The 15565-nt window shown below is 43.6% G+C and overlaps 1 protein-coding gene across 2 annotated transcripts in view; it reads right to left on the bottom strand.

Moving 5' to 3' along the window:
• Positions 1 to 626: 626 nt before the first annotated feature.
• Positions 627 to 15565, bottom strand: part of rnls (renalase, FAD-dependent amine oxidase) — a 43381-nt gene continuing 28442 nt past the window's right edge. For both annotated transcript variants that reach the window (XM_055890367.1, XM_055890457.1), the window contains exons 5-7: positions 14761 to 14934; positions 4896 to 5071; positions 627 to 2489 (exon numbers count right to left, since the gene is read on the bottom strand). In XM_055890367.1, the coding sequence (XP_055746342.1) occupies positions 2337 to 2489; positions 4896 to 5071; positions 14761 to 14934 (503 nt within the window). In that variant the 3' untranslated portion in view covers positions 627 to 2336. The remainder of the gene's footprint in view (positions 2490 to 4895; positions 5072 to 14760; positions 14935 to 15565) is intronic.

Raw genomic sequence — 15565 nt, forward strand, 5'->3', positions numbered from 1 at the left:
GTATGTAGGCACATGTGTGTGTGTGTGTGTTAACCCCGATCTGGGTGCTGCAGACTAAGTTGAGTGGAGAGGAGAGTGGAGGGCCTACTACCCCAGCTGCAGCAGCCCGGGGCCCCGGCCCAAAACGCTGTAATTATGTAGGATTAGTCGGGGGGGGGGGGCTCTCCCTCTCCAGACCGGCTGCCAAACATTTTGTCCCAGATTACTGCCCTGCCACTAAGCAGCTGAACTCAGCCAGCGTCGGGCGGCTGCCCCGGGTGGAATTACACTGCCACGGACGGGGGGTGGCAGGGTCACAGGGCCCTTACCCCAGATCTGCCCTGTGCCCATGGAGGCTAAGTCATGTCAGACAGTCATACCCAGAGTCCTCCAGCTGTACTAATGCCAGGGGTCACACAATGGTGGGTGAGATCGGGTATTACTCAAGCACTACGTAGTGTGCCTACTTTGCCTAATGCATTTAGATGTCATTAAGGGATCTTGATTGCTTTCTAATTGCTTTTTGACTGCCACATCCATTTTGTACAACTTTTCTCTGAGCTCTGTGCTGATTGGTTGCCATACCACCTGCCATCTTCCTGTTTATCAGTGTGAAACGCAAGTGGAGTTAAAGACACAAAGTGGGAGATAGTTAGAATTTGTTTTTATTCAACCTGAATCAAAATAAGGTGTTTAGAGAGAAATCCTGAGTAACAACACAATTACTTACAAGTACAGTTTTTCATTTTGCCTGAACAAGGCAATAGAACAGAATCATTGTACACCTTTTTAAATGAGCAGGTCAAGGGGTGTGTTAAAGACAACTGTTTTGCATCAAACTACACATGAACACAGCATAGCCTCCTGTTCATCCTCCATCATATAAACACCAAATGTATTTGGACATTGAATTTTTTACATTTATACTCATTTTGGATTTGAGATTAAATGTTTCATATGAGGTGATAAATAAAAAAAGGTGACATTTTGTACTGAGGGTAATTTCATACCATGTAACCATTTAGAAATGAAAGCACTTTATGTATCGAGTCCCCCCCATATGAAGAAGTCATAAGGGAAAGAGGGATACCTAGTCAGTTGTACAACTGAATGCATTCAACTGAAATGTGTCTTCCGCATTTAACCCAACCCCTCTGAATCAGAGAGGTTCGGGGGGCTGCCTTAATCAACATCCACGTCTTCGGCCCGCCGGTGGAACAGTGGGTTAACTGCCTTGCTCAGGGGCAGAACGACAGATTTTGACCTTGTCAGCTCGGGGATTCGATCCAGCAACCTTACTGTTACTGGGTTACCGGCCCAACGCTCTAACCACTAGGCTACCTGCTGCCCCTTTAATTCACTTAGTGTATTAAAGTAGTATTTGGTCCCATATTCCGAGCACACATCAAGCTTGTAACTACAAACTCCTTGGTTGCATTTGCAGTCTTATGTTTTGCCCAATAGTAACTGAATGGTGAATGATGACTGGAGTCATTTTCTAAGTGAGTAGATCACATGTTTCTGAACAGTTCTAAATTTATCCTGATAATGCCATGATTACGAATAAATTCATTCAGGATTTTTAATAATGATGAGTGAGAAAGTTACAAAGGCTACAACAAAACATGCAAACACCTCACCATTACCAACTAGAGGTTAAGTTTGTTTCTTTTGGGGGGGGGGGGGGGGGGGGGGGGCTGACCTTTGTGCCTCTAACTTTCTCACTCATCATTATTCACAATTATCCATTCATTATGGCATTCATCCACATTTATAATAAAAGTGAATTCACATAATTCAGTTGCTATTGGGCAAAACATTATCTGAAACAACCAAAACAAACTGCATATGCATCCAACAAGTTTGTAGTCACAAGCTTGATGTAGTCACTGTGTGCTAGGAATATGGGACCAAATACTAAACTTTTGACCACTTTAATACACTGTTAGTGAATTTGTACGAATACTTATGCCTTCTTCAAATGGGGGTACTAGATACAGAAACCGTAAAAACAGATATATATGAACATTTCCTCCAAAAAAAGTGACATTTTGTACTGTCGCTCAAATCAAAAAATGCTGGAGTAAAGAGACATTTTACATTGTAGCTTCACTGTCCAAATACATATGGTGTTGACTGTAGTGTCACACAACATATCAAGTACCTCAATGGATGAAACTGATCTGTTTTAACAGATTCCATCCATTCACAGAGATCGATCATTACCCCCCCCCCCCCCCCATCTCTGTTAATGGATGGAATCTGTAAAACAGATCAGTTTCATGCCCCCTCTCTGGGCTAACATGCTGTACACATAGAACCCCACCACACTATTCTCCCAACCCCAAAAGGCGGCATCAGAGAGAGTGCTTCAGAACGTCAAACACCTTCAGGGCAGACTCGATACAGCCGTCAAAATTGGAATGCGTGAAGCCATCGCCCCCACACACCAACAGAGGCTGGGACAGCAGCGTCATCTGCCCCGGGCAGTCGGCCACCGAGCTCCTCACCTAATTAGTCGAGAAAGAGGGGGGTAGAGAGTGAGGGGGGTGGGGAGTCCTTCTGATTTTTGCAGTATTTCACAAGACTCTTTGGATAAATTTGAATTATTACCGATATTGACATTTTCAGGAAAATATGAATCTCTACACTACTTGCCACATATGTATTCACACAGATATAGTAGAATGAGAATTGAGAGAATTATTTGTTTGTACTACAATTATCCTGAAATCCCCAAAGTATTTTCTAACAGTCTGTGCTCAAGGTAGGTCTATACATGGTGGGATACAATGGAGGCTGCTGGAGGGGAGAACAATTCATAATAATGTCTGGAACGGAGCAAATGGAATGGCAGCCAAATACATGGAAACCATGCGTTTGATTTATTTGATACCATTCCACTCCAGTCATTACCACGAGCCCGTCCTCCCAAATTAAAGGTGCCACCAACCACCTGTGGTGGGATAGTACAGATCAAGCCAGAAAAATGCACTGTCTTTGGCTAGACGAGCAGATATGAAATCAGCCTCGCAGCCAACTGTCTTCCTCATGTTTCAACCCTGAATGCCGAGAGTTCAGTGTGTTAATGATTTGGGAGTGTAAACACACAAGTCTGTGTACGTGTCATAGCATGGGCCATTTTTAGAGGCTTCTGCTGGCCTGCACTGAGGTACAGTGCTAAGGGTAAGGAAATAGTATCCATTTCCTGCTGGGGCTTTTAATAGCCTACTACTGTGTGCAGATATCAACTCCCACTCTCCATCTCCCTCCTTCCATCCCCACTCCTCCCCAAAAACTAAATATTGTGTTTGCCCATGCATTTCTGAATGGTAATCACCATGTAAATCAATTAATAAGCATTCTTGTTGAAATCTAGCCATGGACAAATTGTTTGGTTTACTCTAGTGGTAAGTTGATACAGCAGGCCTGAGCTCTGCTGTCTCCATATACAGTGTGAGGCTGATTTTCCAGGGCAAAGAGCACGGAGAGTGAAGGAGGAGGGTGGTTTTGGACATTAAGATAAAATGCCCCAATATAAACACGTTTTATAGCAAGGAAAGCATGAGATTCTAGCTGCTGAGAATATGGCTGTTTCATGGCCAGGTCGCAGTTGTAAATGAGAACTTGTTCTCAACTGGCCTACCTGGTTAAATAAAAGTGAAATAAATAACATAAATATCTAAAGAGAAAGCAACCTATAACCTACATCTAAGCAACAGTTAACTACTATAACTTTTAGGATAAATAATTTCCTCAAGTTTAAATATATATTTTTTTACACTTGTCATTTAGCAGTCGCTCTTATCCATTTACGTACTGGTCCCCTGTGGGAATCGAATCCACAACCCTGGTGTTGCAAGTGCCATGCTCTACCAACTGAGTCACACATGTTCCTCGCTCTCACAATGGTCTTTGCTAGAATGTCTGCTTGTGTATTTGACAGGGAGCTGATGTGTGTATGGTATGAGTGTGTGTGTATTACAGTACAAATGTGCATGTGTTCTATCATGGCCCGTCCAGTTCATGGGCCTTGGCCCATGCTCTGGCACTCCCAGTGATGTGCCTCCCACACAGATGTTCTGTGGCCTCTGACCCCCAGCCCAGTCTCACTTAGAAGAGTGTGTGTGAGTGTGTTGGAGAGGGAGAGAGAATGATAGAGAGCATGAGAGAGAGAGAGAGAAAGCAAGCGAGAAAGAGAATGATAGAGAGCGAGATAAAGCGAGTGAGAGAAAGAGCGAGCGAGAGCGCATGAGAAAGAGCAAGCGAGAGCGCAAGCGAGAGAAAGAGCGAGCAAGAGAGAGCGAGAGAAAGAATGATAGAAAGCACGAGAAAGATCATGATAGAGAGAGCGAGAAAGAGCGACAGAATGATAGAGCGAGAGAGAATGAAACAGAGAGAGAGAAAGAGCGAGAGAATGAGAGAAAGAGCGAGCGAGAGAAAAAGTGCACGAGAGAGAATGAAACCGAGAGAAAGAAAGAGGGAGAGAGAGTATGAGAGAGAGAATGAGAGAGAAAGAGGGAAGGAGAGAGACATGTTCTTGTTCGACTTCAGTAATTAAAGCTATAGCGTCTGGTCCAAGAAGCTCAGAAATTCAGGGAAACATCACAGTAAGTAAACAGGACATTGGAGCTACTTGAAAAATGAACACCGTGTCCAACCAGTCTCCATTCACTATACTCATGTAGTTTATACACAAGCAGAGAAATGTAATGCACTGAAGTTTAATAGGGTTTGATCATGATAGATACAGCATGTCAATCCTCTACGTTGACCTTCTTTCCATGCATCGTGACAGGACTGTGAAGTAGAAACAGTTATTAATGAAGTAATGAAGACAAACCTCTTGACAGTCTACTTTATCTTCTCTCAAAGAAGGAATGCGGTAAAACTCCTGACCGAGTAACCCCGCTCACCTGCGAGTATCTCCACTTCTGGCATTTAATGCTGTCGGGCTGTGGCAGGCCGGGCAGCAGCTTGTTCAGCTCCTCCAGGATGAGAGGCTCCACCTGCTCCTTTGCCTCCTCCAGGTGTTTGATACCAAAGGGAACACTGGTGTGAACCACCATGGAGGTACCGCACTCAGGGGATTCTGCACAGAAAGAAAGCACAGCACAGTTCAGAACCGATACCACCATGGATGGACTAACTCTGCTGACCTTGAACAGCAACACACAAGCATAGCTAAGAACACAGTGCAGTTACGTTTACAAAGCAGGACAGTAGAAGTATCAATAAAAATATATATATATATTTTAAGACATTTATGTTTTGGCCATACTGATCATTAGAAACAACTTCTAAGACAGTGAACTCTTAAATCTCACAGCTGAACAGTAAAAAAAAAGAAAGAAATACAAATTCAAAACCCCTACTGAATGTGTCCTCAATAGCGGGTCATGAGAAGATTCGTTTTCAGAAAGAACTAAGACCTCAGATTTAAACAGCTGGAGATGGAAATAGCTAAGATGTTGAATAGAACCGAAAATCATCCTTGGCATCAAGATCGGTCCCCTAATCTAACAGCGGAATTCTTTGATAGGATTCTGACTCCAGGAAGAAGAAAAAAGCACTTCCTTATCTCTGTCCTGATGTTTAATTAAGAGTTGCATGCCAATACCAAACGGGGGTCAAAACTGTGCACGCCGCCGACAACATACGTCATGGCTTTTTAATGAAACAGACTCCTGGCCCCAGAATCCCCTGTTTCTGCTCAACTAATATGACCAGCTTGATTTGTAATGCAAATGTCTCCCTCAGTCAGAGGTTGTTGTGTGTTGCATGTACAGGTACTGCCAAAAAGGTCACGCCAATGTAAAGTGTCTTGAAGCGGTTCTGGCCACCACGAGCCAGAATAGCTTCAATGCGTCTTTGCATAGATTCTACAAGTGTCTGGAACTCTATTGGAGGGATGCGACGCCATTTTTCCATGAGAAATTCTATCATTGTGTTTTGTTGATGGTGGTGGAAAACTCAGTCTCAGGCACAACTCCAGAATCTCCCGTAAGTGTTCAATTGAGTTGAGATCTGGTGACTGAGGCCGCCATGGCGTGTGGTTTACATCGTTTTCATGCTCATCAACCACTCGTACCCTGTGGATAGGGACTTTGACATCCTATGGGGGCATAGCCATGGTATCCAAAATAATGGCCTGCCCAGCATTTTTACACATGACCCTAAGAATCATGGGATGTTAATTGCTTAATTACCTCAGGAACCACACCTTTGTGGAAGCACCTGGTTTCAATAGACTTTGTAATCCTCATTTCCTCAAGTGTTTCCTTTATTTTGGCAGTTACCTGCATGTTGTGTTTTTGGTAACTGTACACACAACCGAAAGGCTTGTCTGCTGTGGGTCCGGCTGTGTGATGGTGAGATCATGCAGGGAATGGACACAGTAAGGTCCTGTTTCTAATGACTGACAGACAACAGGCAGACAGACAGGGCTCTGACCCATAAAGGATGCTTTGCGTTGATATATCGCGGCTGTACGTCGTGAAGTCATCTCTCTGATGAAAATGTCGTATAAACATATTTAAACTGATTGCGGAGAATAATAGTTTACCACAGCAAATAAACACGTCCCGCGATTGACTTGCCGGAGCGGGACACAGAGTTACCGGAAGGTCAATAATCTCTTCCTGCTCGCTTCATTTTTTTTTTTTAAAGCGGCAGACGAGACCATGTCGCGTGACTGAGCGTACACACAAACACAGCCAGCTGTTTTGTTTGGAGCTCAACTGGAGATGCTAAACTGACTTGTGGGAAACTAGGGAGCTGGGGATGCTCACTGTGGGGTCACAGAGACTCTACAGCACACATTCACTGGGGTCCAACTTTTGTCCAGTGGGCCATTCTGGGTTGGCTCATGGGTAAGAGAGACACTCTAACCAGTGTTTGGCATCACTGTGCCCAAGCAAAGGGCCAGCTAGAGAGAGAAAATGAGAGCGGGAGAGAAAGAGGAAGACAAACAAAGAGAAAGACAGAAAGAGGTGCGAAACCCAAACAGCGTATCCTGTGCGGAGGATATTTGTTGTCATGGTGACTGAACCCACAGATGACTGTTTCCCCCTGATCACTTGAGATGTGTCATTCCTGGAAGTAAGCTTTTGCATCTGCCGTTCTCCTCCAACAAAAAATTCAGTTCAGATGGATAGGGCAGAAATGGAGATGGAGACCATGTTAATATGACAGGGTTCTCCAACCCTGTTCCTGGAAAGCTACCCTCCTGTAGGTTTTCAATCCAACCCCAGTTATAACTATCAAATACATTTTTATGGTCACAAACATATATAGCAGATGTTATTGCGGGTGTAATGAAATGCTTGTGTTCTTAGCTCCAACAGTGCAGTAGTATTTAACAATACACACATCTAAAAAGTAAAAGAAACGAATTAAGAAATATTAGGACGAGCAATGTCGGAGTCCGGAATGTATAGACAATATGGACAGTATATAGAGTAAAAAATGTAGTATATCTGACAAATAGTATATGTACAGCGATTGTTAAATAGGATAGGCCTCGACTAGAATACAGTATAGAAGTATGATGTGGGTGAAACAGTACTGTATGTAAATATTATTAAAGTGACCAATGTTCCATGACTATGTACATAGGCCAGCAGCCTCTAAGGTGCAGGGTGGAATAACCGGGTGGTAGCCGGCTAGTAACAGTGACTAAGTTCAGGGCAGGGTACTGGGCGGAGCCTGGCTAGTGGTGACTATTTAAACAGTCAGATGGCCTGGAAATAGAAGCTGTTTTTCAGTCTCTCAGTCCCAGCTTTTATGCATCTGTACTGACCTTGCCTTCTAGATGGTAGAGGGGTTAACAGGCCGTGGCTCGGGTGGCTAAGATGCTTGACCTTCTTAGCCTTCCTGTGACACCAGGTGCTGTAGACGTTCTGGAGGGCAGGCAGTGTGCTCCCTGTGATGCGTTGGGCAGAATGCACCACCCTCTGGAGAGCCCTACAGTTGCGGACGTTGCAGTTGCCGTACCAGACGGTGGTACAGCCCGACAAGATGCTCTCAATGGTGCATCTGTAGAAGTTTGTGAGGGTCTTAGGGGCCAAGCCGAATTCCTTCAGCCTCCTGGAGGTTGGAGGCTGTTGCGCCTTCTTCACCACACTCTCTGTGTGGGTGGACCGTCTCAGATTGGCAGTGATGTGTACGCAGAGGAACTTGAAGCTTTTACCTTCTCCACTGTGGCCCCATCAATGTGGATGGGCGCGTGCTCCCTATTACGGTCTCCTGAAGTCCACGGTCAGCTCCTTCCTACAGGACGGTATCGCTGTAGGAACCTACAGGACGGTATCTCTGTAGGAACCTACAGGACGGTATCTCTGTAGGAACCTACAGGACGGTATCTCTGTAGGAACCTACAGGACGGTATCTCTGTAGGAACCTACAGGACGGTATCTCTGTAGGAACCTACAGGACGGTATCTCTGTAGGAACCTACAGGACGGTATCTCTGTAGGAACCTACAGGACGGTATCTCTGTAGGAATGGTGCTAGGCGAGCCCTGTTATAATATGTAGGATATGACACAGAGGAGATGGACAGAGGGCTCTTTTGAAATTCATATCTCGGACTGTGCAAGGCCATGGTATAAAATATTAGATTTTTTTAATGGTATATGGCACCACTAAAAGGTGTTTGAGTAGCTGGTATTTAGAGCTCACAGAATTAGTTCTTGGTTGTTTTATACGTAGGTAGGTAGAGGCTGGCACCAACTCTGCTTCCGAGGTAGAAGCAAGAGACTACAACGTTCACCAGGTAGAAAAACAAAGACAGGCTCCACTCAGAGCAAGTTGGCAACCAAGTTATGCAGTGTGCAATTTGCATTGGTTAACTTACTTTTATATGACACAGGGGGCCCATTGTCCTGTCCTGTGGACTGACACTTGGTCACAGCAAGCGCCCCGTTTTAGACCACTGCAGAGAGTTGGAGAGACACTCCACAGCTATTCTTACAGCGCCTCTCCTGCTCTCTGCATTCAAAAGATATCAAAGGGCCATTCAGAAATAATCTGAGAGAAGTTTGCTTGCACACTACTACCCTGCTTAATCAGGCGGGAAGTGAGCTAGGAACTGGCGGGTTGATGGTATCAAATCCATTGGCTGCAGTAGTGACCTTGAGCGAGCTCCCCGGACACCCAGTGTGGCAGCCCCCCACAACTCTACAAAAACCCGGATACAGTGAGTTCGGAAAGTATTCAGAAAATTACTTTTTCCACATTTTGTTACGTTACAGCCTTATTCTAAAATTGATCAAATCATTTTTTCCCCTCATCAATCTACACCACACACACACAATACCCCATAATGACAAAGCAAACATTTTACTAATTTATAAAAAAAAAAATACTGAAATATCACATCTACGTAAGTATTCAGACCCTTTACTCAGTACTTTGTTGAAGCACCTTTGGCAGTGATTACAGCTTTGAGTCTCTTGGGCATGACGCTACAAACTTGACACACCTGTATTTGGGGAGTTTCTCCCATTCTTCTCTGCAGATCCTCTCAAGCTCTGTCAGGTTGGTTGGGGAATGTCGCTGCACAGCTATTTTCTGGTCTCTCCAGAGATGTTCCATTGGGTTCAAGTCCGGGCTCTGGCTGGGCCACTCAAGGACATTCGGAGACTTGTTCCGAAGCCACTCCTACGTTGTCTTGGCTGTGTGCTATGGGTTGTTGTCCTGGTGGAAGGTGAACCTTTGGCCCAGTCTGATGTCATGAGTGCTCTAGAGTAGGTTTTCATCAAGGATCTCTTTTCTTTGCTCCGTTCATCTATCCCTCAATCCTGACTAGTCTCCCAGTCCCTGCTGCTGAAAGACATCCCCACAGCATGATACTGCCACCACCACACTTCATGGTAGGGATGGTGCCAGGTTTCCTCCAGACGTGATGCTTAGCATTTAGGCCAAAGAGTTGAATCTTGGTTTCATCAGACCAGAGAATCTTGTTTCTCATGGTCAGTCCTTTAAGTGACTTTTGGAAAACTCCAAGCGGGCTGTTGTGTGCCTTTTACTGTGGAGTGGCTTCCGTCTGGCCATGCTACAGTACCATAAAAGCCTGATTGGTGGAGGGCTGCAGAGACGGTTGTCCTTGTGGAAGGTTCTCCCATCTCTACAGAGGAACTCTGGAGCTCTGTCAGAGTGACAATTGGGTTCTTGGTCCCCTACCCGACCAAGGCCCTTTTTCTCCGATTGCTCAGTTTGTCCGGGCGGCCAGCTCTAGGAAGAGTCTTGGTGGTTCCAAACTTCCATTTAAGAATGGAGGCCTTGGGGACCTTCAATGCTGCAGAAATGTTTTGGTACCCTTCCCCAGATCTGTGCCTCGACACAATCCTGTCTCCGAGCTCTATGGACAGTTCCTTCAACCTCATGGCTTGGTTTTTGCTCTGACATGCACTCAACTGTGGGACCTTATATAGCCGGTTGTGTGCCTTTCCAAATAATGTCCAATCAATTTAATTTAGCACAGGTGGACTCCAATCAATTTGTAGAAACATCTCAAGGATGATCAATGGAAACAGGATGCACCTGAGCTCAATTTAAAGTCTCATAGCAAAGGCTCTGAATACTTATGTAAATAATGTATTTACATATATTTTTTTTCGTAATTTCGTAGTATCCAATTGTTAGTAATTACTATCTTGTCTCCTCGCTACAACTCCCATACGGGCTCGGGAGAGACAAAGGTCGAAAGCCGTGCATCCTCCGAAACACAACCCAACCAAGCCGCTTCTTAACACAGCGCGCATCCAACCCGGAAGCCAGCCGCACCAATGTGTCGGAGGAAACTCGGTGCACCTGGCAACCTTGGTTAGCGTGCACTGCGCCCGGCCCGCCACAGGAGTGGCTGGTGCGCGATGGGACAAGGATATCCCTACCGGCCAAACCCTCCCTAACCCGGACAACGCTGGGCCAATTGTGCGTCGCCCCACGGACCTCCCGGTCGCGGCCGGTTGCGACAGAGCCTGGGCGCGAACCCAGAATCTCTGGTGGCACAGCTAGCGCTGTGATGCAGTGCGCTAGACCACTGTGCCACCCGGGAGGCCCCTGTATTTACATTTTGAATACATTTCTTAAAAATGCAAAAAAACGTTTTTCGCTTTGGCATTATGGGGAATTTTGATGTCATTATGGGGTATTGTGTATAGATTGATTAAATACATTGATGAGGACAATTTTAGAATAAGGCTGTAACGTAACAAAAATGTGGAAAAAGTCAAGTATGTATATGTTTGTGTGTCTTTAGGAGGGGTTGTGATAAAAATCTAAATGTACATTTCGGTTGGCCCATGTGGAATTGACCGATGAAGTGATCTTTATCTTACGCCCCCCCCCCCCCCCCCCGTACTGTGAGACATCCATGTCTTCATCACTAGAAAAGACTAAAGGTTTGATATCATTTAAAAGCTTCAAAACATGGCTGTGAAACAACGGAAACATTTCTGTAATTTTTTTTATAAAAAAACCTTTAACCTTTAACTTCTCTAGGATAGGGGGCAGCATTTTCACTTTGGATGAATAGCGTGCCCAGAGAACTGCCTCCTACTCTGTCCCAGATGCTAATATATGCATATTATTATTACTATTGGATATAAAACACTCTGATGTTTCTAAAACTGTTTGAATGATGTCTGTGAGTATAACAGAACTCATATGGCAGGCAAAAACCTGAGAAAAAATCCAAACAGGAAGTGAGAATTCTGAGGCTGCTCGATTTTCAACTCATTGCCTATTGAAATCCCAGTGGGATATGGATATATTTGCACTTCCTACGCCTTCCACTAGATATCAACAGTCTGTAGAACGTTGAATGAAGCTTCTACTGTGATGTGGGGCCGGATGGGAGCTGTTTGAGTCAGTGGTCTGGCAGAGAGCCAGTTCCTGGTCACGCGCATTCCACATGATATCGACTTGCGTTCTATTACTTCTATAGACACAAAGGAATTCTCCGGTTGGAACGTTATTGAATATTTATGATAACAACATCCTAAAGACTGATTCTCTACTTAGTTTGACAAGTTTATTCGACCTGTAATATAACTTTTTGAAGTCTTCGTCCGAGGTTCGCCTGGATCTGCGTGAGCGTTTGGATATGTGTACTATACGTGCTAACAAAAGTAGCTACTTGGACATAAATAATGGACATTATCGAACAAAACAACAATTTATTGTGGAACTAGGATTCCTGGGAGTGCATTCTGATGAAGTTCATCAAGGGAATATTTATGATGTCATTTCGTATTTCTGTTGACTCCAACATGGCGGAGAAATGTTGTTTCTATCTGAGCGCCGTCTCAGAATGCATGGTTTGCTTTTTCCATAATTTCTTTTAAAAATCTGCGGTTGCATTAAGAACAAGTGTATCTTTAATTCTATGTAAAACATGTATCTTTCATCAAAGTTTATGTATTTCTGTTATTTGATGTGGCTCTCTGCAATTTCTCCAGATATTTTGGAGGCATTTCTGAACATGGCGCCAATGTAAACTGATATTTTTGGATATAAATATGCACATTATCGAACAAAACATACATGTATTGTGTAGCATGATGTCCTATGAGTGTCATCTGATGAAGATCAAAGGTTAGTGATTAATTCTGTCTCTATTTCTGCTTTTTGTGACTCCTATCTTTGGCTGGGAAAATGGCTGTGTTTTTCTGTGGCTATGTACTGACCTAACATAATCGTTTGGTGTGCTTTCGCCGTAAATCCTTTTTGAAAGCAGACATGTTGGCTGGATTCACAACAAGTGTAGCTTTAATTTGGTGTCTTTCATGTGTGATTTCATGAAAGTAAGATTTTTATAGTAATTTATTTGAATATGGCGCTCTGCATTTTCTCTGGCTTTTGGCCAAGTGGGACGTTAGCGTCCCACATATCCCAGAGAAGTTAACATCAATTATCTAAAAACACGTAAAAAATTTATTCATTTTTACATAATCTGAGGTGTTTGTGTCATGCCCACCATCGTTTGAGACACAGCATACTCTTGAATACATGGTGGGTGTCATGTTTTGGCTGATAAAAGAACTCAAATAGGGAATTTATATTTTCAAAATGGTAGCACGAAGATGGTTGGAGGTCCATACATCAGAGAATGTTGGCTTGAATGGGAATATCAGTTTTTTTTATTATACTGTCAATCTTCCATAGGAAACCTATTGAAATCAAAGACACAGATAATGAAATATACATTCCTATTTAAGTTGGCATTCGCCAGTGGGTGGACCAGAAAGCCACCTTTGTGGTAGTAATTTTGAGATAAAACTTCAATTCAAATAACATTTCAATGATGTACCAACTAAATGATACTGATCTGAAAGTTTATTTCAAATCTATTAATTCTATTTCTATGATTGAAATGACACCCACACTTTATTCAAGAGTATGCTGTGTCTTAACCGATGGCGGGCACCACAAACACCTCAGATTATGTAAAAAGGGTATAAAAAAAATGTAAAAAGGGTATAAACTACATATGTATAATAAAAATAAAATAAATTATATATATATTTTAAATGGCTTATATATATATATAAGCCATTTAAAATGTTTCTTTTTAAATTGATAAGGATTTTAAAAAAAAAACATTTTATACAAACTTTTTTTTCAAGGAATTACAAAATACTTTGACAAAACTGTTTGTAAGGATTTCAATGATATAAAAGTCAACCGTTTATATTTTCCAGTGATGAAGACATGGATGTTTCATGGTATGGTAGGGTATGCAACATGGGTCAACTTTAAGCACCTTCATCCCCTGAATGTCTTGGCATTCACGTCAAAAAAGTAACTTTATGAACACTTCTATGATGGGCAAATATGTACAGAAAATGGTACAATTTGTCTACTATTCTTGTGGGGACTTCTGGTCCCCACAAGTATAGTTAAACATGTCCACACACACAAATACATATATTTCTCTCTCTGAAACACACACACACCTCCAGGTGTGATATAAGACGATGTTGTTCCTTCTTATAGCAGCCGAGATGGTGGTTTTGTAGCAGAGATCAGAGCTGGTAATGAAGGCTGGTCCATGTGCGTGTTCACAGTAGCCTGACCTCAGGGTGCTGTGCTCCCCTGCTCAGCGTCTAATGCGTCTCCCTCCTGTGTTCAATCAGTAATGAAGCCTGACTACCAATGGACTGACTGGGCAAGCCCAGCACTCAGGGAGCCAATCAAATACTTAGGACTATGGAGGGTCTCCCCAGCACCATCAAAAAAGGTTGAGTTTGAATGAAAACATCACAACTTGTATATTGGGATTTTGAATGCACACAAAATGCAGCTTCATAAAGTCAAGGAAGAATTCGGTGGACTGAAGGCATAAGCTGGCATGGAAAGTTACATGCCTGCTGAACAGTGGTACTCAATTAGAGACATTCTGACGCATGCCTTCCAGAGAGGGAGAAAGAGAAGCAGAAAATCAAACAGAAAGAGAGAGAGTGAGTCAGACAGAAAAAGAGAGTGAGTCAGACAGACAGGAGAAAGAGAGTGGGAGTCAGACAGACAGACACAGAGAGACAGACAGAAAGAGAGTGGTAGCACTGACCTAAATTGGCTTATCGCCAATGGCGATGAAGCAAAAAAATATATTTTTTAATTGATTAGGTAAAAAAAAAAATAGATTAATGCATAGCGGGGTAGGGTGAGATGAGGCGGCGGAGGGGTGGGGAGAGAACGAGAGAGCGAGCAAGAGAGAGAGAGAGAGACACAGGCAGAGCGAGAGAGAGACATGGCAGCAATAAAATGGTAGCACTGACCTAAATTGCGCTTTTTATCGTCAATGGCGATGAAGCGAATGCAGGGATTATTGGAGATGTACTTGGCGGCCCAGGGGACGTCGATGTGAGCCTGGGCTTTGTAGAAGAGGCCCAGCGCATAGCGCGACGAATAGCTCACCGCCTCAAGCTGCTGCCGCTGACTCTTCTCTAGCACTGCAGCATAGAGAAACAGAGGGACAATGTCAGGGTCTATACGCCTGTTAACATGCCAGTATCAGGTAGCCTAACCTGGACACACACAACCTACACTTACAATGAATACCACTAAGGTGATGGGACTGTGTACCAAAGTCTAGGTCCCAGTCAAGCTAACATTTACCAGTATCAGGCTTCACTCATTCATTCCCACTGAGCCCTCAACAACGGGGCATTAATGGCTCTACACAGTAGTCTACGAAACGGATCCGACGGAGGTTCGTTTGCGTTGCTCTCTACAAAGTCAGATTGCGTAGACTGACACCACTGTGGAGAGCCCTTCAGATGACATAGATTACATTTTCTTAAAGGATTTGATCCAAGCAGGTTTACAGCAGCGACATTAATGCAATCTTGAAAAAATAATTAAAATACTCTGCATGTTAGGCTCCAGTTATGATATGAATTATATTGTAACTTGACCCATATAAAAGCATGTCTAATGAGGTGCTCAGAGTATGATCATTGAGCAAGCATTCAGTCTACTGAGGCAAGATAGCGACCGCCTATCAGACCACATGCATAAGATTGGGTGCAACTAAACAAACATCCATTATTGCAAAGACTGAGTGGAGGGCGAAAAGAGGTT

The sequence above is a fragment of the Salvelinus fontinalis genome, chromosome 1, assembly GCF_029448725.1.
Source record: "Salvelinus fontinalis isolate EN_2023a chromosome 1, ASM2944872v1, whole genome shotgun sequence".
NCBI lineage: Eukaryota > Metazoa > Chordata > Actinopteri > Salmoniformes > Salmonidae > Salvelinus > Salvelinus fontinalis.